Genomic DNA, 22,868 nt, shown 5'->3' with positions numbered 1-22,868 from the left:
AAAAAAGAACTAGATAAATTCATGGAGGATTGGTCCATCGATGGCTATTAGCCAGGATGGGCAGGAATGGAGTCCCTAGCCCCTGTTTGCTAGAAGCTGGGAATGGGGGACAGGGGATGAATCACTTGTTCTGTTCATTCCCTCTGGGGCACCTGGCATTTGTCACTGTCGGAAGACAGGACACTGGGCTAGATGGACCTTTGGTCTGACCCAGTATGGCCGTTCTTATGTTTTATGTTCTTTATTTCTCCCTGCGTGTTTGGATGGGATGTGAAAGCAGAATTGTATTTTTCAATGTCTCCGAAAGTTATTGTGCCATGTTTCCTCTCTCCGCTGTTCCCCTGTCTTTCCTTTCACTCCACCATTGGGAATGGTTCCTATCTGGATTCTCTATGTCTCAGCAGGTGATGAGACGGTGAGTCAGAATGAGGAGAATCCTCAGCTGGAACGTCCTGAGCTAGTGGAACTGCATGAGATGTTCTCAGAGAGATCCAAAGGGAATGTTTCCCAAAACAGTGAGCAGGAAAAAACCTGGGAGAGTCAGTGCATGTCGGATAGGCAGGTGGGAATCCAGCCAGGGAGGAAAGCAGACAGATCCAATTTTTTGGGGGGCGGATTCAAGGATCTTAAGGAAACCACAGCCCAGCAGAGAATCCACCTGGGAGAGAGAAAAAACAGTTGCACGGCCTGTGGGAAAAGCTTCAGCCGGCACTCAAACTTTATTTCTCATCAGCGAATTCACACAGGAGAGAGACCCTATACATGCTTGGTGTGTGGTAAAAGTTTCATTCAAAGCACACAGTTGATCAGGCATCAGAGAGTGCACACAGGAGAGAAGCCCTATAAATGCCTCCAATGCGGGAAAAGTTTCAATCAGAATTCACACCTCATTAGACACGAGAGACTGCACATGGGAGAGAAATTGTATAAATGCACCGAGTGTGGGAAAAGCTTCCATCGGAGTTCAGGTCTTACCTCACATCAGAGAATCCACACCGGACAGACGCCCTTCAAATGCCTGGAGTGTGGGAAAAGTTTTGACTGGAGCTCACGGCTTATTGCACATCAGAGGATTCACACAGGAGAGAGACCTTATAAATGCCCGAAGTGTGGGAAATGTTTCATTCACAGCTCAGATCTTCTTTCCCATCAGAGAATCCACACAGGAGATAGACCCTATAAATGCCCCCAGTGTGGGAAAAGCTTCAACCATAGCTCAGATCTTCTTTCCCACCAGAGAAACCACACAGGAGAAAAACCCTACAAATGCCAGGACTGCGGGAAAAGTTTTAATCGGAGCGCTCACCTGTTTAGACACCAGAGACTGCACACGGGGGAGGACTCTTATAAATGCCCCAGCTGTGGGGAAAGCTTCAGTCAGATCTCAGATCTTATTTCACACCAGAGAAGCCACACGAGTGAGAAATCCTATGAATGCCTCGACTGTGGGGAAAGGTTAAGTGACAGGTCGGCCCTTAATAGACATCACCGAACCCACACAGGGGAGAAACCCCATAAATGCCTTGACTGTGGGAAAAGTTTTGACTGGAGCTCGAACCTCATTGTGCATCAGAGAATTCACACGGGAGAGAAACCCTATAAGTGCCCAGAGTGCGGGAAAAGCTTCAATCGGAACTCGCACCTCATTCGACATCAGAGACTTCACGTGGGAGAGAAACCTTGAATGTGTGCTCCCTGCATTCAGATCGCGCCTGATTTCTGTAGCTCTCCATCGTGGGCAGCCTCGAAAACCTAGAAGCCTAAGAATCCCACTGCAGCCCGAGCAGCATCAGCCTCTGAGAGCTTGTCTAGACTTGGGAAGGGGGTCAGGGTTAGCTAGCACAACCCCATCTCCGACCAAACCTCCCCCACTGTTCCTAGTGTCGGCTGACTCGGAGCGTCTCATTTGTACGGTTCTCCCCTATTAGCAAAGTGATTGTGAGTCCCTGAGTTCCCCCTTCAGAGACAGATGGGCTTCTTCCCAGTCATTCTGAGGATGCCCCATGCCGTTCTGAAGAGCTGCTATTCTTTGTACCTTTTTCCTTTTATAAAACGTGAGTAGAGAGCTGGAGCAGAGAGAGACAAATGTGTTCTCACAGCCTCCGTGTTACTTAAGGCGGACAGGGTGAGCGGGGGAGGGGGCATTCCCTCCTTCCCCCCTCCATTGTCACAGTCCCCCTTGATGCAGCAGACATGAAGAGTTGATCCTCCCCCGTTCTCCCGTTCCACTCCCCCAATGTCTCCTGCTGTCAGCTCTCCATGCTCAGGAGTCACGCCTTGACTTGTTTGATCCCTGATCAGACCGATGAGGGCTGGAGAAGCAAGTGTAAGAGACCTGGAGGGAGAATTTGAAGGAATCCCAAAGCGAGTGTGGTTGTTCTGAGCTTAAATCCACATGCCCAGCTATGGTAAAAGGCTAGATCCTCAAAGGGACTTTGGCACATTAAGTTCCTAAATCCAACACCTAGGCACCACTGAAAAGCCCTCAAAAGCCCTGCTTAGCTGCTGCCTAACCCTGCAGGTACCTGCATTCCCTAGGGGCCTAAACTCCTGTCAGTGAAGTCCTCTGGGCATCTAAGTTTCAAGATGTCACACTGGAAAACGTAATCCCAACTATACATATAAAATGATGGGGTCTACACTAGCTGTTACCGCTCAAGAAAGAAATCTTGGAGTCATTGTGGATAGTTCTCTGAAAACATCCACTCAATGTGCAGCAGTATTCAAAAAAGCTAACAGAATATTGGGAATCATTAAGAAAGGGATAGATAATAAGACAGAAAATACCATAATGCCTCTATATAAATCCATGGTGCACCCACAACTTGAACACTGTGTGTAGAAGTGGTCGCGCCGTCTCAAAAATGATATATTGGAATTGGAAAAGGTTCAGAAAAGGGCAACAAAAATGATTAGGGGTATAAAACGGCTTCCGTACGAGGAGAGATTATAAAGACTGGGACTTTTCAGCTTGGAAAAGAGACGACTAAGGGGAGATATGATGGAGGTCTATAAAATCATGAGTGGTGTAGAGAAAGTAAATAAGGAAGTGTTATTTACTCCTTCTCATAACATAAGAACTAGGGGCCACCAAATGAAATGAATAGGCAACAGGTTTAAAAGAAACAAAAGGAAGTCAACCTGTTGCTTCTTCTTCAGGGCCATTTAGCTCAAGAGGAGGGGGAAGCCCAGCATGTAGGAGCTTGATGAGGCAGGGAACTCTGCCTCCATACCTGAACACAGGTGGTCCCCCAAAGACTCCCAAGGATAGGGTGAACTACCAAGGGGCACTGCACTGAGAATGCTTGTTGTGTTCTGTATGATCATGTGTGCTTTAGCTGTTAAGTAAAAGAGCCATGGTGTTCCCCGTGCAAAGTGTACGTGTGTGTTACATATAGGCTTGGAAGGACTTGATTTTTATCGGTAAATGTTGATTTCACTGTACACACACAAATAGATGTAAAATAGGTCAATTGAAAACAACTTGAAATTTATGACTAGGCAAAGTAAGAAAAATGCTCCTTGAGAAACTTTAGAGTCCAAATCCAGGTATTTAGACCTTTTCAATTCGGCTTATTTCAAAAGGAGCAGGGAACGAATAGTAAAAACAAGGATGATTGGTTGATGTAAGGATATGTATTCTGTATATTTGGATGTGTAACGCCGACAATTCGTGGTTTAATGGTTTATAAAAGTTTTAACTTTTCGACTCTTGATGCATGCGGTCATTAAATAATTGTCGGACCTTGCAACTGTGACAGTTATTCCTGCTATGGTGAAATTGCAGTTTTCCTGCAATTGTGACAATTTTAAACGGTAAAAATCTCAAAAAAAATAAGCTTCAAAGTAAACATTGCTATTATCTGGTGAAATGATTAAAAAGTAAAAATTGAATTCTGCCTAGAGTAGTTCTGTGCCTCACAACTATTACGTAGCCCCTTGAAGAGGTATCTGAGAAGTTTCACACCTTGGGGTGGATTTCTGGGTCAGGTTGTGTTTAACCAAAGGGGTGAGGGGGGATGTCTGAAGGATCAGCATTGAGCCGAGGGGTTTGCAGCTGGATAGCGGGTTCCAGTTCTCGGGGTGGGGGGTGCTAGACACATGGTCTGTGACCTGGCAGTGTGCCTCCGGACCTTAGGCGTGGGGCAGTGGCTGGATTCTGTTTAGGCTCCAGAGGCTTAAACCATCTGAGGACCCAGCTAGGTTCCCTCACAGCACTTTAGAGATGGAGCCCTCGACTCGGACTTGTGACTGAGAGATCACAGGACTTCTGCTATTTTGCAAGGATCTGTAGCTCTACATGATGTTAATGATTATAATCAAGCCTCATGCTTCAGGGCTTCAGCAGGTCACTTGGCAGGGGTTAGGAGGGAATTTATTCCCCTTGATGCACAATTGGCTTGATATGTTCTATGTTCCCCACCACCACCACCTTCCTCTGAGGCAATCACGGCTGGAGACGGGACACTGGACAGGGTAGATCCGTTCTCTCAGGTGGTACAAAAACTCCTTTCTAGATTCTCTTGCTCAGGTGCTCGGGGTTCTGCTGATTGCCAGATTTGGCATTGGAAGGGAATTTTTCTCTAGATTAAATTAGCTGTGACCTGGGGAAGAGGGGGAGGGGTTCATCTTCCTCTGTACCATGAAGCATGAATTTCCTGCTGGGATCACCTGGACATATTGCACCAGTATCAGCTGCGATTTTTGAAGCAGTTTACATAGGCATGTCGATTTCAGTGCATTTTGAAAATTGAAAGCTGCTATTCTAGGGAGAACTGTGTCTCTGGAACCCCTTCATCAAGTGACTCCCTGTTTGCACCCCTCACTCACTAAACCTGGGCAACCCCACTGGGGTCGCTGGGCCATGATCTCTTGTCCCGCACCCTGTAGCAAATCAATGTAACTCCGTCGTAGTCACTTTGGCGGAATTGCCTCTCTTCCCTCATTTCAATCAGGAGTCGCTGGAATGGTCAGTCGCAGAGTGAAGCTACTGTGAATGGCGAATCGGGGAAAAAATCCCAGGGGGTCCTACAGCGTTGTCTATTGGAAAGGAAACAAGCGATATCAGAGATGGCGGGAAAAGGGAAGACGGGAGGTGGGAGCGGGGGGTGGGGTGGTAATTCTAACCCTAATCCTAACCCTATTACTGCCCCCAGAGATAAACCAGCAAGTCCCACCGAATTCCACCGCAATGGGGGAATCTCCCCAGCAGTGAAGTGCAGTGATCTTAATGTAATTAACACTGTGCTGGGCATCTTGATTCTGGCCCGGCCTACCTGGGTGTGCTCAAACGTGTCACTTTGCTAACTGTCTTCAAATTTTGGATTTTTGTGTGTACGATCAATATAAATCCCCTCTCATCTTCCTTCACTTGTATCTTCTAGGTAATTATCTAGTAGACAGATATGTAATATAATTATAAAATAATATAATGAATTAATTAGCAGATAGAATAGAAACGCCTTTGATATGGCCTGTTTTCTTTCCAATAGTCAGGTATTGCTGTAGGACCCCTCAGGTTTTCCCTCCTTTTCTCACCGAATTTAAAAACAAAATTCCCATCTGGTTTTGATTTATTGCCATCGATTTATGGATTATTTGCATGAATATTATTTCCCCCCTTTAATATCTACTATTTACTATTGAAAGTTTATTGAAGCACAGAAAACCTAGGAATTAAATCAAGCATTTATATCAAAACTCTGGTTGACTGATCATGCGAAACAAGCTTAATTAGACTTTATGAAAGGTTGGTTTTTTTTTTAGTTAACTATGAGGGTTTTTAATAATTTTTTATTAATACCCTTTCTTTGCTAGAAAGGAAAGGATTCATTTTACTTTTTGTTTTGATGGGTGAAGGGCCTTTACTTGCTCTGTTTTTAATAAAAATACAGGCACAAGGCGGAGGAGAGACAGGGTAGAAATGACCAATGAAACAGGGTTTGTGTGGATGTTTTCAGAACACTGGACCGCTGGTTAGTTACCAGCGAATATTTCAGCTGGCAAATTGGGCAGAACACCGACTGCTTGGACTCTGGTTTATGCTGTGATCAGAGACATTGTTTGATTGGATTTTTTTTTTCTTTTTTTTTTTTTAGTCAAAGCAGGTTTGGATGAATGCAGGAGAGCTGAGAGTGAGAGACAGGGTAGGAGGGAAGGGTGTGTGGGTCAGTGTGTGAAATCTTCCCTCTCCCCCTCTCCCCTCCTCCTTTCCAGGCTTCATGGACATGGAGGCTTCTGTGCCTGAATCCTCCTTAATGCGAGGAGAGGCTGCTCCCCCAAGCAACAGCACAATGGGTGTATGGCTATCGGGGGGGGGGGGCTGGAACAATATGTACAGTGGGGGGGCTGAGAGCCATGGAACCAAGCTGTAAACCTTGGATATGACAGGTTTCAGAGTAGCAGCCGTGTTAGTCTGTATTCGCAAAAAGAAGAGGAGGACTTGTGGCACCTTAGAGACTAACCAATTTACTTGAGCATAAGCTTTCGTGAGCTACAGCTCGCTTCATCGGATGCTGAAGGGAGCTGTAGCTCACGAAAGCTTATGCTCAAATAAATTGGTTAGTCTCTAAGGTGCCACAAGTCCTCCTTTTGTTCTTGGACATGATGGAAACCACTTCAAGCCGGGGGTGCGGCAGCCCCCCTACTTCCAGCGCCTATGATCGCTAGGACCCAGGAGGAGCTGGGGATGGAGTCATGATGTCCCAGCAGCAGGAAGTGAATTGCACTGGCTACAGTAAGGCTTTGTAGCTGGGTGAATTCCAGTTTCCATTGTCCCTTTGCAAGAGCCCCGAGCCCCGAATCTCCAGCCGGGCCCTTCCTGCTGCTCCCCAGGAGCCTCTCCCAGGGCAGAGCCCCCAGCTTGGCCAGGGCCCCCCTTCTTGGTCCAGCCCCTGCTTCCAGGGAGGGCCCCGCTTGGAGGGAAGGTAAGAGAGACCTTCCCATTGCACCGTAACAGGGAACAATGCCTCCCTTCAGCCCTGTCTGCAGGGGGAGGGTCAGGAGGATCTTGCTGGCTGGCTGCTCTCAGGCCTGTGTGCAGTGTGCTGGGGATTTGAGTTGAATTGGGTGGGATGCTCAGCCCCACCTGGTTTATTCATCTCCGCTCCTTTGGAGTGCGCTGCCGGTGGCATCCTTTGGCCCCCTGGGATTTTCCCATGATTTTAAAGCCAGTCGCCCGATTTTTCGGGAGCCTGACTCATGATTTTTGAACATTTGGGGTTGGCAAGCCCGGAGTGTCTTGCACAATCCCCGCAGGTGAGATCCCCAAGGCAATCAGATGCTACAGCGGAGTCACACCAGCGAGGGATCTGGCTTGAAAAGTCTGTATTAACATGCCCATTTGAGTGCTGGCTTTGGGGTTCTTCAGAGTCTGTCCATCACTCACAGGTAGGCAGTGCCAGAGCCAAGGGAGGACTCACGACGACGTTAATTCTACTCACGTATGCGTGGGCAGAACGGCCAGTCCAAAACTGTGGGCCAGGACACAGTCCAGGGTGGGCCGCCGGTTTGTCCCACTCCTAGAAAGTCAAGCGCTTCGTAAATCTTCAGCTCCACCTGACTCCTGTCACCTTGTTCAGTTTGACTAGATGATCATAATGGTCCCTTCTGACCTTCATATCTCTGAATCTGTGAAAACAGTGTGTTGGCCCTATTTGAACCCCACATTTGACTCTCCACTTTGTTTGTTTGTAAGTGTAGTTTTACTCAAACCGTTCGGGTTCAAAGATCTTGCAGCATTTCTCGGCGTGCAGACGGCTCGGGATTTCTCTCATTCCAGTTGCTGGCATTAAAAGGAAAAGGAAACGTGGACATGGTGTATTTACAGCATCTATAGTTTATATTGGCGGTCCCCAAACTTTTGAGTGTCATGGCCCCCCTTACCCCTGTCCGTGCCCCACACCCCTGCCTCCCTCCGGGGCTAGGGCCAGGAGCAGGGCTGTGGCTCTGTGGAGGTGGGGGGGACACAGACAGAGGTAAGAGAGCCAAGGCTTGGGGGGGGGGGTGTCTGGAGCCAGGAGCAGGTCCGCAGCTAGGCGCCAAGGCTGGGGGTGGGGGCGGGAGCGGACCTGCAGCCGGGCTATGGTGGGGGCCAGCAGCCGGGCCCATGGCCAGGTGCAGTTCCACGCCCAGCCTCACACCCAGCCTTGAACTTGGCCCGGGAATGGAGCCGTGGCCATCGGCCGAGGCTGGGGGCTGGCACGGGACTGGGAGCGGAGCCGCACTGAGGCTGGGGACGGGGCCAGGTGAGGAGCCAGGAGCTGGGGACGTGGCTGGAGGCAGGACTGGAGCAGAGCTGGGGGTGGGGAGGAGCTGGGTGGTGCTCCCTCCCTGTCCTTGTGGGGGCTGGCCCAGGCCCCACCACGCCTCCTTGACGTTCCTCCACTTCCCCCTGGGGGGGCATGCCCCACACTTTGGGGACCTCTCGTTTATATGGATGTAATCATTAAAATTAATACTTTTCCTCCAGAAGTGTTAATAGCAGCCACAGCAGCTATTGCAACGATTGCACAGGTAGGCCCCAGGGGGGAAAGGTTTGGGAACCCCTGCACTATTCATTAACACTGGCCCCCTGTCATTCAGTGCTTATAGACCTCTCGTCTATGCTGGGTTAAACACTTCCCTGTCAGCGATTTGTATTGGGGAGCTCTACCCAGCTGTCAGACACTGGGACAGAGGTGGTCAGGCCTAATGGTCTGAGCTGGGGCAGTCATGCCCAGCGGTCGGAGCTGAAATCAGGAGTCAGGGGCAGGGGTGGAGCGAGGCTGGAGCAGGACTAGGAACAGGGCTGGAGCAAGGCTAAGGCTTGGGAAGTCTGTTGCCCCCCATCAGGCAGGAGACCATTCCAAGCCCTGGAGTGACAATGAGCTGTGCTGTTCCTCCTGTGGGGTTATATAGCCTGTCTGGGAGTCACATGACCAGTTTCTGGCTTGGGGATTGGCTGGAGCCTGGCATAGAAGGGACTCGTCACCTCATAAAATCTCTGTGGAATTCCAGGTTGTCTCAGGGACCCTAATGGGTTTAGATTATTTTCTTAACCATTCCCCACCAAATATCCTCCTTCTTTTTCCCTCCAAATATCTTATGTCACAAGGCAGGGCTTCTCTGCCTTTCCCAACATGCTCTTCCACAACCAATCTCTTCTAAGGGGGTTTATTTTATTATTTTATTAAAACAGGGAAGTAAACAAACTCACTCCTGTGTCTCCGGTTCAGGGCCACCCCTCCCAGGGGTCTCTGGTGCCCCTGCTCTGGGCATCTTCCCACTTTTAGTTGGCTCCACTCCGTTCCTGGAACGATGGTCCTAGATCTGCTTCTCTGAGTGCCTAGCTCTTTGCTTTTCAGAGACCCATCACTGGAGTTGGCTCCTCTCCACTGTGGGGTCCTTTCCCCCAGACGCAGCCTGTCTCAATAAAACCACCTCCGATTTAGCCTTTTCCTGTCTAACTGGTCAGGTTACATAGTTGCTTCAGCATTTCCTCATTTCCAGTCTCATTTATTGAATCCTCCTGACATAAAAATCTCTGCAAAAGTCATCAATTTTTCTTCTCTAGCAATTGGATAAGAACATAAGAGCGGCCAAACTGGGATGGACCAATGGTCCATCTAGCCCTGTATCCTGTCTGTGAGAGTTGCCAGTACTAGAGCTTTAAGGGGAGTACAGAAAAGGGCAGAACAAATCCACTCTTGTCTTCTCCTCCCAGCTTCTAGCAGTCAGAGATTTAGGGTCACCCAGAGCACAGGGTTGCATCCCTGACCATCTTGGCTAACAGCCACTGGTGGACATATCTTCCATGAACTTATCCAGTTCTTTTTTTGAACCCAGTTATACTTCGGGCCTTCACAACATCCCCTGGCGAGGAGTTCCACAGGTTAGTTGCTCATCGTGCGACAAAGAACTTCCTCCTGTTTGTATTAAACCAGAGCTGCTGTGCCACTGATATCCAGAGGCACTCCTTCCCATTAGCGCTCGCAGGAGCCGATCTAGCTACTGGGAAAGCCAGTGCCCCTGCGAATGGACAGTAACCAAGTCTCCCCGCCAGAGGGAGAGGGGACATGAAATGGAAAGGGGGAGAATGATTTAAAAGGGGCAGCAGGAGCAATAAGTGGAGAGAGAGGTTCCCAACTCCCAGACTTGCCCTGCTCCATTGACTGCATCTGTCCCTGGGCAGAATTTCCTGGGAACAAGATGTGTGAGACCCTGTGCCTATGCCAGAAAGCAAGAAGTCTCTGATACCTAGCTGTGCATTTCAGCTGGCTGACCAGTTCAGCGCACCTAAAAGATGCCTTGTAATATGTCACTGGGAAGCCAATAACTCACTGATCATTAATCTTGCAAGATGCATGTACAATCCACCCACAATGGATTATATAGATCTGCTGAAATTAGGATGGGTAATGTGTTTAAAAGGCATGCCAGGGGGAGATGATAAACTGTTTTTTTCCAGAGACGAGGAATGAGGATCTGGCTGCTTAAATGTGGCTCCCATGTAAATGAAGCAAGGTGTCTCTGGAGACAAAGAAAAGCACATTTGCATGCCAGGCTGACAAAGACATCAGGAGAGCAAAGGGGGCTTCGGGGTGTGTGTGCTCACTTAATACAGAGGCTCTCAACCTTTGCAGGTTACTGGCCTCCTTTCAGGAGGCTGATTTGTCTTGCCTACCCCCAAGCTTCACCTCACTTAAAAATGACTTGCTTACAAAATTAGACCTAAAACTACAAAAGCTACTAGTACTGAAAAATTGCTTCCTTTCTCATTTTTACCATGTAATTATAAAATAAATCAACTGGATTATAAACAGTGTCCTTACATTTCAGTGTGTCGTCTATGGAGCAGTATAAACAAGTCAGTGTCTGTCTGAAATTTTAGTTCGTGCTGAGTTCACGAGTGCTTTTTATGGAGCTTGTTGTAAAACTAGGCAACTATCTAGATGAGTTGATGTAACCCCTGGAATGTGTACACCTGGTTGAGAACTACTCTTAATCTCAACGGGAGATGAAGGCTGTACCTTCCCACCTCCTGAAGTGGGGTTAAGGAACTCGGTTCCAGGAGAGAGCGGGACGCTGCAGGGAGACAGTGTTGGGGAAATTTGGGAGTGGCGGGGATTTTGGAGGTCATTCTGCCAACAGAACGGGCTCTGGCCTCTGTAGGTCTAGAAATAATCAGAGGTTTAACTGGGTGATGAAAGCAGAATGGCCAACCCCAACTGTTCAAAAACCATGAGTCAGGCTCACCCAGAATCATGCGATTGGCTTTGAAACCATGAGATCATGTAAAAATAAGAGATTTTTATTTGCTTTCTGCTTTTTGGGTGCACTGGGGTCACATGCTGAAGCTTTCTCTACAGCCACGAGGACTAGAAACTTGCTTTTTTCTTTAAGAATGATGGCTGAAATGATCATCTATTCACTTGACTCCAGAATCTGGGGCTTTAAGGAAAACAATAATGATCATGAGACTCAGGACAAAATCCTGAGAGTTGGCAACACTGTGAAAGCCAGGATGTGACTGCAAGGCTTGTTTGCTGGCTGTTGGTGTCCGAGCTGCGAGCCACAGCAGTGTAACATTTAAGGCATCCAGAGTTGCAGAGCAGGTGGTGACAAAACTCCTTAATGGTCTGGGCTGAATCCCCAAATTGTGACAGTGAGGAGCAGAGAGAGGACAAGTCAGTTCCTGCCTCTTCCAAGTCCCCGTGCTGCTGGGGGGACTCTCTGCTCTTGTGGAGGGGAATCCCCCAAAGTGGGTCTGTTGATTCTGCTCTTTTCTAGCGTTTGTTACAGAGACTCTGTAACAGGGAGGGTTTAAAACTGTCTGGATGGGTTTAGTCCTGGTAGGAGGGGCCGGGTCTGCACTGGGATAAAGTGACCCAGCGTTTTCCCAGAATGGCAGGCTCCACAATGTAGGGAAAGAGCCTTGGGCGAGGGGCTGGAAATGGACGAAAGCCCCTTCTGAAAGCTTCCCAGTCGCTCCTCTCACCCCGACAGGCTGCAGAATAACAACCAGGTCGTCCCATTGGACCATGAAACAGGGCTGGGAAACGGCAGGAGCGGAACCTGCTCGGGTAAGGGATTTGAAGAGAGGTCGCTGCTCAAGGAGGAGGACAGAAAATAGCACATGTCGAGGGAGGATGGGGACAGTATGTCATTGACATACTGGGACTGCTCAGCCTGGGGCTGGAGTTTTAGATCAGGGCCATTGGAAGAGGGTAGAAATTCCCCCGTTTCTACAACAGGGAACAACCACCCCCATACAAGGCTGGAGAAACTTACCAGACTCCCAGTGCCGGAGCCTGAAACTTCTAGCCAGAAGCAGCCAACAGGGCGAGATGTCCCATCCTAGAGACCCAGCTCCTAGGAAGGTGAGGGGTTGGGATTTCTCTCCCTGGACCCGTTTTGGGGGTGCCATTTCCTGCATCACCTCTGGCTGGTAGGAATGTGACGAACATGAAGGCCCCTGCTCTCCTCCATCTGCTGGGATGGGAGGGACAAGAAGCTCTCTCTTTCTCCCCACCCTGAAGCCTCCTGGGTGCTGCGAGCAGGGTGGGGGTGGGATTCTGCTACTCTGTCCCCCCCAAGACCTTCCATTTTATTGGCCCCTCTCCCCTGTGACTAGCGGGATTGTGGCTGGGGCAGCAGGTGCTGAGTGGGGGTCTCTTGTTGTTTCAGGGGCTGGTGACCTTCGAGGAGGTGGCTGTGTATTTCACCCAGGGGCAGGGGGCTCTGCTGGACCTCGCTCAGAGAGCCCTCTACAGGGACGTCATGCAGGAGAACTATGAGACGGTGACCTCGCTGGGTAAGGGAGTCCCGTCCCCTCGGTTATTAAAGCCACGAGGTCCGTGAGGTGCCCAGTTCAGCTTCTGCTCAGGTTCTTTCCAGGTGGCTTAGATTTTAGGAGAATGGGCTGCACAAGTCCCCAGATCCAGTGAGACAGAGACTTTCTGCTCCACCCTCCTCCCACGTGGTGGGGGAGGCAGAAACACAATGGAGCTGCTAAGTCGTCCCTATCCCCACAGCTTTCAAGGGGGCGGAAGCTTGTATTTGCCTGCCTGTGTTATTTCTCCCTGTCCCCATAGGTGCTGGAACTAGGGGTGCCGTCGCACTCCCTGGCTTGAAGTGGTTTCCCTTATATCCAGGGTTTATAGTTTGGTTGAAAGGCTCTCAGCACCCACCACTATAAAAATTGTTCCAGCACCCCTGCCTGTCCCCCTCCCTTCCAGGGACTAGCTCCAGCCCTGGGCAGGGCTCTGGCCTCTGTAGGATTACATATAGGCAGAGGCTTGACACCAGAGCTATGTCTGCATCACGAAGTCCCCCAGAGTGCACAGATCCTGGAAACTCCCACAGAACAGGCCGTCCCCCAAACAGACGCCTGCCTCTCCCATCAGGCCTCAGTGACTGCGTTCCCAGTTGTTCAGATTCAAGCCCAGCGTGGGGCCAGGTTAAAATCAGGGATGGTTCTTTGTGACAAATCCTTTCCCAATGCCTGACACGCCCTGATCTTGCCTGATTTCCCCTCCCCCCGTCCCCTAGCAGGATTCCCCCTTCCCAAACCTGAGCTGATCGCCCAGCTGGAGCGAGGGGAAGAGCCGTGGGTCCCGGATCTCCAGGCCTGCGAGGAAAGGGAGAGCTCGAGAGGCGCCCGCACAGGTGAGGAATCGATGAAACGAGCACAAACCACCCGGGGAGTGAAGGAAAAAGCTGGGACTCCCACAAATGTGCTGTGAGCAAGAGTCCTCAGTTCTGCCTCATCTCACCCAGGTCAGGGTTGTAGCCAGCAGGGGTCACGTCCTCCTGGCAGGTGTCACTCACAGCTTCACGCTCACCCTGGCTTCCAGCTGGCAGGAGTTCCCTCCCTGACTTTACTTCCCCCTTGCTGTTTGGCTGGGATGTGGAGGCAGCATCAAATATCTCCGTCTTTCCTCTAGTTATTATGTTGCTAAACCTCTTCGCTGTTCTCCTGTTGTTTCTTTTTGGCACTGGGAATGACTCCTTTCTGGATCCTCTCTCTCTCTGTCCCAGCAGGTGATGGGATGGTGAGTGAAAACACAGAGGAGAATCTGCAGCAGGAAGGTCCTGAGCAAGAGGAACCACATGGGATGTTATTGGAAAGATCTGAAGGGAATTTTACCCAGGAGTGGCGAAAAGCCTGGGGAAATGGGCACAGGCCAGAGACGCAGCTGGGAACCCATCCAGGGCAGAAAGTGGGTAAATCCACTGATCATGGGGGAGTTTGCAAAGACCCCAAGGAAACCACAGCCCAGCAGAGAATCCCATCAGGAGTGAGAGACAACACATGCTCCGAGTGTGGGAAAAGCTTCAATCGGAGCTCAAACCTTATTTCACATCAGAGACTCCACACTGGAGACAGGCCTTTTAAATGCCTTGAGTGTGGGAGAAGTTTTAATCAGCGAGGGCACCTTGTTAGGCATCAGAGGCTCCACACTGGCGAAAAGCCCTATAAATGCCTGGAGTGCGGGAAAAGCTTCATTCAGAGCTCACATCTGATTAGACACCAAAGAGTCCACACGGGAGAGAGACCCTATATGTGCCCAAAGTGTGGGAAAATGTTTCGTGACGGCTCAGCCTTTATTAAGCATCAGCGAATCCACACGGGAGTTAAACCCCATAAATGCCTGGACTGTGGGAAAAGCTTCATTCAGAGCTCACATCTGATTAGACACCAAAGAGTCCACACCGGCGAGCAACCCTACAAGTGCCCGGAGTGTGGGAAAATGTTTGGTAACGGCTCAGTCCTTATTAACCATTGGAGAATCCACATGGGAGTTAAACCTCATAAATGCCTCGACTGTGGGAAAAGCTTCAATCGGAGCTCAACCCTGGTTAGACATCAGAGAACCCACACGGGAGAGAAACCCTTTATATGCCTGGAGTGCGGGAAAAAGTTTAGTGGAAGTTCAGCCCTTATTGTCCATCAGAGACTCCACACTGGGGATAAACCCTTTAAATGCTCTGACTGTGGGAAAAGTTTCATTCTGATCTCACGGCTCCTTGCCCATCAGAGAATCCACACGGGCGAGAAGCCCTATAAATGCCTCGAGTGTGGGAAAAGGTTTCGTGACAACTCAAGCCTTATCATGCATCAGATTAGACCCTACAAATGCCTGGACTGTGGGAAAAGCTTCAGTTACAACTCAGATCTTATTAGACATCACAGAACCCACACTGGAGAGAGACCGTATAAATGCCTGGACTGTGGGAAAGGCTTCAGTCAGAACTCAAATCTTATTATGCATCAAAGGCTGCACAAAGGGAAAAAACCTTGACTGGTGGAACTTTCAGTTGGGGCTTTGAGCATACCATGTATCAGCAAATCCACACAGGGAAGAAACCTCTTCAATGCTCAGTATGGAAATGATTCCAGTGAAGCGAACAGCATACTGGATCTCAGAGATTCCACAAAGGAGAGAAATTCTCCCTGTGGCCTTTTTTTTTTTTTTTAAAGTATCCATTTCCTCGTTCCTGCACACACTAGTGGCCTTTGCCTCTTAGGGATATCTGCCTGGATGCATGAACATCTTTTCCTGTGAAAAATGTGTTTTTAGAAACATTTTTACGATCAATCAGGACAAAAGGCCAAAACACTCAAAATTTTTCACCAAAAGGGATCTTCAGAAGGAAAGAAAATTCACTTTCAGGAGGACTAAAATGGAATTACTCAGCTTCTTGACTGTCCACCTGCAAGGCTCTTGTCAGTTTCACATTCTCCCTGCCCTGGGAAGGTTAAGTTGAATTGGTTGCTCCTGTAGGCCATGCTCTGTGCGCTATCCAACTTTTTAAGAGCCAAATGGCTTTTCAGGTTTCCTGACCACCTGAGAACGTCTCCAGGGAGTAGAATCTCATTTTGGCCACCTTTTAGAAACTGAAAAGATAGGTGTGGAAACTGAGGCTGGAAGAGTTGGAACAGGGATTAATTCCCCATTAGAACAGAAGGGGTGAAATTTGTCCTATTTGGAAACAATAGACACTCCTCAAGACCCGTTGAAAGCAGCGTCTCCCAGGGGACTGAAAGGAAAGCATGCAGGGAGAGCAAAGCTCACAGGAGATTTGGAGGGCATATAGTTGATTTGGGTGGTGAGGTGCAGATGTCCTGGCTGTGTAAATAGTGACGCTTTTGTAATTTGTTATGTTATTTCTTTCCTTTCTCTCTGGGTGATAAAGTCAGTCCAGGTGGCAACCTTTTAAACTCAAAGATTTGGTTGGGAGTGTAACTGATAGGGGAAATATCCTGACAGGGGAAACAAAACACTATGTAAATTGTTCAGCGTGTATCATTTGTTATTTGTGAAAATGATTTCTTTCTAGATGGGAGATCAGTCATTCACTGTGTCAACATCTTAGGCCTGGTGTACCCTTAAAAGTTAGGTTGACGTAGCTACATCAGTCAGGGGAGTGAAAAATCCACACCCCCTGAGCAATATAGCTAGACCGACCGAGCCCCCTGTGTAGATGCAAAACTGTCAGTGGAAGGACGCTTCTGTTGACCTAGCTACTAACCCCTTCCATCAGTGTAGGTTGCATCTACACAATGGGGTTATACTGGTGCCAGTATGGTCTCTGTAGTGTAGACGTACCCTCAAACTCCATCAGGACGACAGCTGTTTCGCGCGGCAAGCCTAGGAGGGAGAGGGGAGCAGGGGGAACGCGGCGTGCTTGGGGGAGGAGGCAGGGCCGGGGCGGGGATTTGGGGAGGGATCCAATAGGGGCAGGGTGGGGCGGAGGCGGGGGCGGGGTTCGAGCACCCACCATCGCTGACAGAAGTTGGCGTCTGTGCTAACTACCCCTCTTCCTGGCTAAATGGAAGGAAGAGTTAAGCCCCTCTTTGTAATAGGAGGCCGCCGCGCAAAGCAGAAGGGCCCATGGCAACGCCTGAGCAGAGGTAAGCCGTGAGGACGAGGGGTTGTTTGGAGAGCTGTGTGTGCTAGAGAAGAAAAGCCAGCAGACAGCAGGAGAAGCAGTTATGAGAGTGGCTCGGAGAAGGAAAAGGGCCTGAGTTCCCCAAAGGAGTTAGGCTCCAAGGTCCCTGTTTAGGTGCCAAATCCCAGTTTCAGGACCACTACGATGCACAAAACTCGTGCTCTAGCCCAGTGGGTTCCTCGGGTCACTTGGCATCTAAGTTTTTGCAGTAGGGTTTCCCTCAGTGCCTATCTTTCCACCTTGTAGCATCATTGAGCACTGCTGCCTAGAAGAGGTTAGATGGATCGGACCAATTACACAGCCCTGTTTAATACCATTAGTGGTAGGAAACGGGGTCAGACAGAATACCTTCTATGCAGACTGGCCCAAGCATTCCATCATGAACTAGTCTCAGAATGGCGGTGAATTTTTCTGGACAACCAAACTTACAAACTAGTTGCCATAGTCCAGGTCTTCTGATTGTGTCAAGTGCTTTAGCCAGGTTGAGGAAGACAGCGTGAAGGTCCTGTTGCTATTCTCTGCATTTCTCTTGCATCTGATGAGCTACAAATACCATGTCTCTCATTGGCCTGAAGTCACATGGTGACTCTGATAGCACGTGATTGACAATCAAAGAGTACTTTGGTCAGTGGTGGAGAGTAACGAGATAACGTGATAGTTGCCACAGTTTGACTTTTCACCTCGCCTCTTGTATATGGTGACAATGGTGGTGTCTTTAAAATCTTGTGGTATATCTTCAGTATTTCATATCTTGAGAGAGAGAGTCCAGGCAGTCGCCTTAGCAAGGTCTGGCCTCCATATTTGAATGTTTCTGCAGGAATGCCATCAGAGGCGGTGGGGAGGGGTAGCTCAGTGGTTTGAGCATTGGCCTGCTAAACCCAGGGTTGTGAGTTCAATCCTTGAGGGGGCCATTTAGGGATCTGGGGCAAAAATTGGGGATTGTTGGACTAGATGACCTCCTGAGGTCCCTTCCAACCCTGATATTCTATGATTCCTGAAGTTCTTCATGGCACGGATTGCAGTGCTGACTTCGTCAAGGGACGGGGCTGCGTGCATGTTGTAATTACATGTCGGCTGACCCACTACTCTAATTAGTGCCTCACCTGGAGCGTTAGATGGTGGGTTCAGAAGATCACCAAAATGGTGTTGCCACCTCTGAAGGATTTCTCCTTTGTCAGTGATTGGTGTTAGGCCATCCATACTCTTCTAAGGCACTGTGGTCGTGTGTGTAGGACCACATACAGCTTTCAAAGCAGCATAAAAGTCTTTGGTCTTTTGACAGGTGGCATAGCCCTGGATTTCATCTGCCTTGGCAGTCCACCACTGATCCTGCATGTCTCTAAACTTAGACCAGGTTTCCTGTTGCACACTCCTGTATATTGTTACTGTGCCTACAGGGACATGGGATGCAAGAATTCGACAGTGCATCTCATGTTGTTTAATGAGCAGCTGTTAGATGTCTGGGTCATTCTTGTTGACCTCATCTTGGTGACATCATTTTGGCAAGAGTGGCTTGATATACGGCATTGCAAAAGTGGCCCATTCGCTATGTACCTTAGCACCAATAGTCAAACCAGTGGGGTCAGACAGAGATGCTGTGGAGTTGCAGAGCTGCACCTTGTCATCGCTTTACATTGAGCTGTCTGGTTTAGTTCAGTGTTCCTCAAATGCGGCCACCGTGGCCGCACATGGCCACCAGGGGCTTTTCTTGTGGCCACAGCATTCTGGGTGGTGATGGGGGGTGTGTGTAAAGCAGCAGCCCCTCCTCTTTATTTATTTAAAAATTGTCAGAGCGGCCACCAGCAAGAGTTGGTGGCCGCACGCTGAGGCCACCAAAACATTTGTTGTGAGAACCCCTGATTTAGTTGATGACTTGCAATACATGGGTCAAATTGCCAGTAACAGTTTGGAGCAGATCATGCCCTGGTCTGTCCTGTAGATCTTATTGTTGGATGATGCAGTAGTTGATAAGATGCCATTGTTTGGATCTTGGGTGAATCCATGATGTTATCTTTATATCTGGTAGGTGGAGAAAGGTATCTGTGACCGCTAGCTGCCGTTTGACGCACTCACTGATTAGCAGAGATCCATTGCTATTCTCTTTCCGAGTCCCATGCTGTCCAAGGGCGTGTTGCCAGGTTACCCATTACTTCCATCCCTTCCATTGAAGTCTCCCATCATAATTAATTTATCTGATGCTGATGTAGACACGATGAGTTTGTCTCGGTCACTGAAGAGCTTTTCTTTCTCATTGTGGCTGAGGTAAGATCTTTTATTGGACCAGCTTCTGTTGATGAGAGCAAATGGCTCTTCTTCAGAGCTCTGTGTAGTTCGAAAGCTTGTCTCTCTCACCAACAAAATTCGGTCCGATAAAAGATATCACCTCCCCCACCTCGCCTTTCTAATATCCTGGGACCAACATGGCTACAAGTACACTGCATACTTCCTCATTGTTGACATTTGTCATGGTAGGAGCATAAGCACTGATGATGCTAGTGTACCATTTACGTTTCGATGGCAACCGCAGAAGCATAAGACAATCATTTATGCCTTTAGGTAAACCTAGGTCTATAAAATCATGACTTGTGGAGAAAGTAAATAAGGAAGTATTATTTACTCCTCATAACACAAGAACTGGGGCGGGGGGGGGGGGGTCATCCAATGAAATGAATAGGCAGCAGGTTTAAAACAAACAAAAGGAAGTATTGCTTCACACTATGCATGGTCAACCCACGGAACTCCTTGCCAGAGGATGTTGTGAAGGCCAAGACTGTGACAGGGTTCAAAGAAGAACTAGATAAGTTCATGGAGGATAGGACTATCAATGGCTATTAGCCAGGATGGGCAGGTGTCCCTAGCCCCTGTTTGCCAGAAGCTGGAAATGGCGACGGGATGGATCACTGGATGTTCACCTGTTCTGTTCATTCCCTCTGGGGCACTTGGCACTGGCCACTGTCAGAGGACATGACACCGGGCTGGATGGATCTTTGGTCTGACCCAGTATGGCCGTTCTTATGTTCGAGCTTGGCAGCAAGGGAGTTGCTAATGACAAAGCCAACACTGGTTCGTAACGGCTCAGAGGTTGGGGAGCCTTGTCAGAAGAACGCGTGCCCTGCACTGATCTCCATGAGTTGCCCTTCGTCAGCAAGTCTGGTTTCACGCAGTGCAGCAATGTTGACCCTATACCTGGCCAGTTCTCTTGCAACGTGTGCTGGTGGAAGGGGTTGTTGCACAGAGTCCTAGCATTCCACATAGCTATCATAACTGTGCGTTTGCTTGTTTTCTGACCTCACAGCGTGTGACCTTCCAGAGTCAGTAGTCTGGTCAGGTTCTGGGGAAGGAGCCTTTTCTAGCCTCTTCTCCACACAGGGTGAGCAGCGTCATCCTGCATAGGACCACTCAGATGACCACGATGTTGCTGGATGGTGCTGCTCCTGCCAGGTACATCACCACTCGACCAATGTCATCGGCCTCTAACTATAATTCTCTGATCATTAATATTCTTGAGTGATGAATGGAACAGGAAGACTGGTAGGTAAACTACCTTGAACAAAGATGGTAACTTGTTAAGTTACATCTTTGCTATTCGAAAGCATGTCTTTCACGTTTGGTCGTTTGTAACCCTTTCTAGCTTTATCCCTTATCCTTGGGTTCACTGAAAACCTCTCTCTTTAATTAGATAAACTTGTTTGACTTTTTTATCTAAACCAACCCAGTGTTGTGATTGCATTGAAGCGATTGTTAACTCTAGGCAAGATAACCAGCTGTTGCTGCTCTCTCTTTAAAGGAGCAGCGAAAGTCCTGTCTTTTCTGTGAATGTACAGTGATGGGGCAGAGGTGGATTAAAATTTATTGGGGCCCTGGGCACAAAGAACATCTGCCCTCCCCTCCGATCTCCTGCCACGGAAGCCCCCCCCCCCCCCGATCTCCTGCCCCCTGCTCCTCCCCTTCCCCCCAAGGCCCCATATGCTGGCCTGGCTGGAAGCTGGGGAAGTCCGATGTTCCCAATCAGTTGTGATCTGGGATCCCAGACTGAGCAGCTGCTGCTTCCTCAGAGGGATCTATGGCGGGGAGAAACCTTTATCAAAGCCCCCTCTGTGCCTAGGCCAGGTGGGGACTTTCCCCGGCAGCTGGAACCAAACCCTTGGGGAAGTCCCGGGCTCTGCCGGCACCAACACCTAAGCTGGAGCCTGCAGATGCTGGAGAGACCTGGGCTGTGGCATGGCACTTGCTCAGGTCAGGTTTTTGATGGAGCTCCTGGTGAGTTTGTCCGAGAGGGAAAGGGGCAGGAAATACACAGGGGGAGGGAGGGGAACAGGATGTGTCAAACTTGCAGAGGACGTGTGCAGTTTGCGGTTTGTTTGTCAGAGCAGGCCCATTGAGTAGGGGTAGAAATTCCCCTATTTCTGGAACAGATAACAAGCCCCTTGGCCAGGGTTTACCAGACCAGACTCCTAGCACTGGAGTCTGAACCTACTACCTAGAGGCTGCTGTGGAATATGAAGGGGGCACCCAGTAGTGAGGCCCAGGGGAGAGACCGCGTCCCTCACCCCGAGCTGCTGGGAATGGGGAGGGGGTTGGGATTCGTGTCCCTCGACCCCGTGGAGGGGCTCCATCTCCTGTACCAGCCTCTGGCTAGCAGGTGTGTGATAAAGGGGAAAGCCCCTGCCCTCCTCCACCGGCTGGGAGGGACAAGGAGCTCTCTCTTTCTCCCCTCCCTCAAGCCTCCTGGCTGCTCTGAGCAAGGTGGGGGTGGGATTCTGCTCCTCTGTCTCCACTAGACCTTTCACTTTATCGGCCCTCCTCCCCTGGGACTAGTAGGATTGTGGCTGGGGCAGCAGGTGCTGAGGGGGGGGTCTCTTGTTGTTCCAGATGCCGGTGACCTTCGAGGAGGTGGCTGTGTATTTCACCCAGGGGCAGGGGGCTCTGCTGGACCCTGCTCAGAGAGCCCTCTACAGGGACGTCATGCAGGAGAACTATGAGACGGTGACCTTGCTGGATAAGGGATTTCTGTCCCCTCAGTTACTGTGGGGTCTGTGATGAGCCCACTTTGGCTTATACTTAGGTTCTTGCCTAGTTTTAGGTTTACCTTTCAGGGGAATGGGCCCTATTGTCCCAGATCCAATGTGAGACTTCATCACAGCGCCTCCGTTCTTTTGTGGATGTGGGCCTGGGCCCTTCGGCAGGAACCCAGCTCAGAGATTAGAATCACTTCCGCCTACTTATCTTAAAAACAAAACCGGTAAATATAAGAGCAATGTCCGTAGGTGGGTCATGGAGATTGCAGCTGGGATTTCTGGTTCTTAAATGTACAGGCCTCCTCTGACTGAGCTCCAAGATTGTCAGGCAAGGCTGTAGCAGGCTCATCCACCGTAGATGGGCCCCAGCCACCATGAGAAGGCAACAAAGTGCAAGACCGAATGGGTGGGTGTGACGGAGTGTCCACTCCACACAAGGGCCAATTAATCTTAGGCTGCACCTGGAGGAAACCTAGGGAGTGGTAGGGCCTAATTGCAGATGAAGCCCTGCTGCGGGGAAGCAGCTGGGCGGGATCTATAAAGAGAGGAAGTTGGCAGGCAGAGGGGAGGAAATCTGCAGTGGTACCCCCCAATACCAGGGGGGAAAAGCCAGAAGCTGCAAGGACAAAGTAGGAAGCAGTCCAGGGAAGGAGCAATGAGGGTTGGGAAAGTAAAAGCCCAGAGCTGCTGGGCTGAGGGTCTCTGGATTGGAACCTGGTGTAGAGGGTGGGCGCGGGTTCCCCTACAGTCCACCTGGGACAGTTTGCCTCAAAGGGCTTGCAGTACCTCAGAAGGGGGGAGATCTTTAATGTGAGCTAGCTGGAGGGCTAAGCTACAAAGAGGAAAGAGCGACAGGCTGCAGGAAGACAAGAGGCAGCAGAGCGAGTGAGGGGAACGCGCAGGAAGGGGCATCTG

General features: G+C 49.7%; 1 protein-coding gene across 1 annotated transcript in view; it reads left to right on the top strand.

Annotated features, from left to right (window-relative positions):
- Positions 1-425: 425 nt before the first annotated feature.
- LOC144274601 (uncharacterized) overlaps positions 426-22,868 on the top strand; it is a 51,716-nt gene continuing 29,273 nt past the window's right edge. Inside the window, exons 1-2 of the mRNA XM_077833552.1 lie at positions 426-1,682; positions 14,290-15,070. Of these exons, the coding sequence (XP_077689678.1) occupies positions 476-1,682; positions 14,290-15,070 (1,988 nt within the window). The 5' untranslated portion in view covers positions 426-475. The remainder of the gene's footprint in view (positions 1,683-14,289; positions 15,071-22,868) is intronic.

This window comes from Eretmochelys imbricata, chromosome 14, assembly GCF_965152235.1.
Source record: "Eretmochelys imbricata isolate rEreImb1 chromosome 14, rEreImb1.hap1, whole genome shotgun sequence".
NCBI classification, from domain to species: domain Eukaryota; kingdom Metazoa; phylum Chordata; order Testudines; family Cheloniidae; genus Eretmochelys; species Eretmochelys imbricata.
Note: the sequence above shows the minus strand (reverse complement) of the source record. Positions and strands in the feature narration are given on the sequence as shown.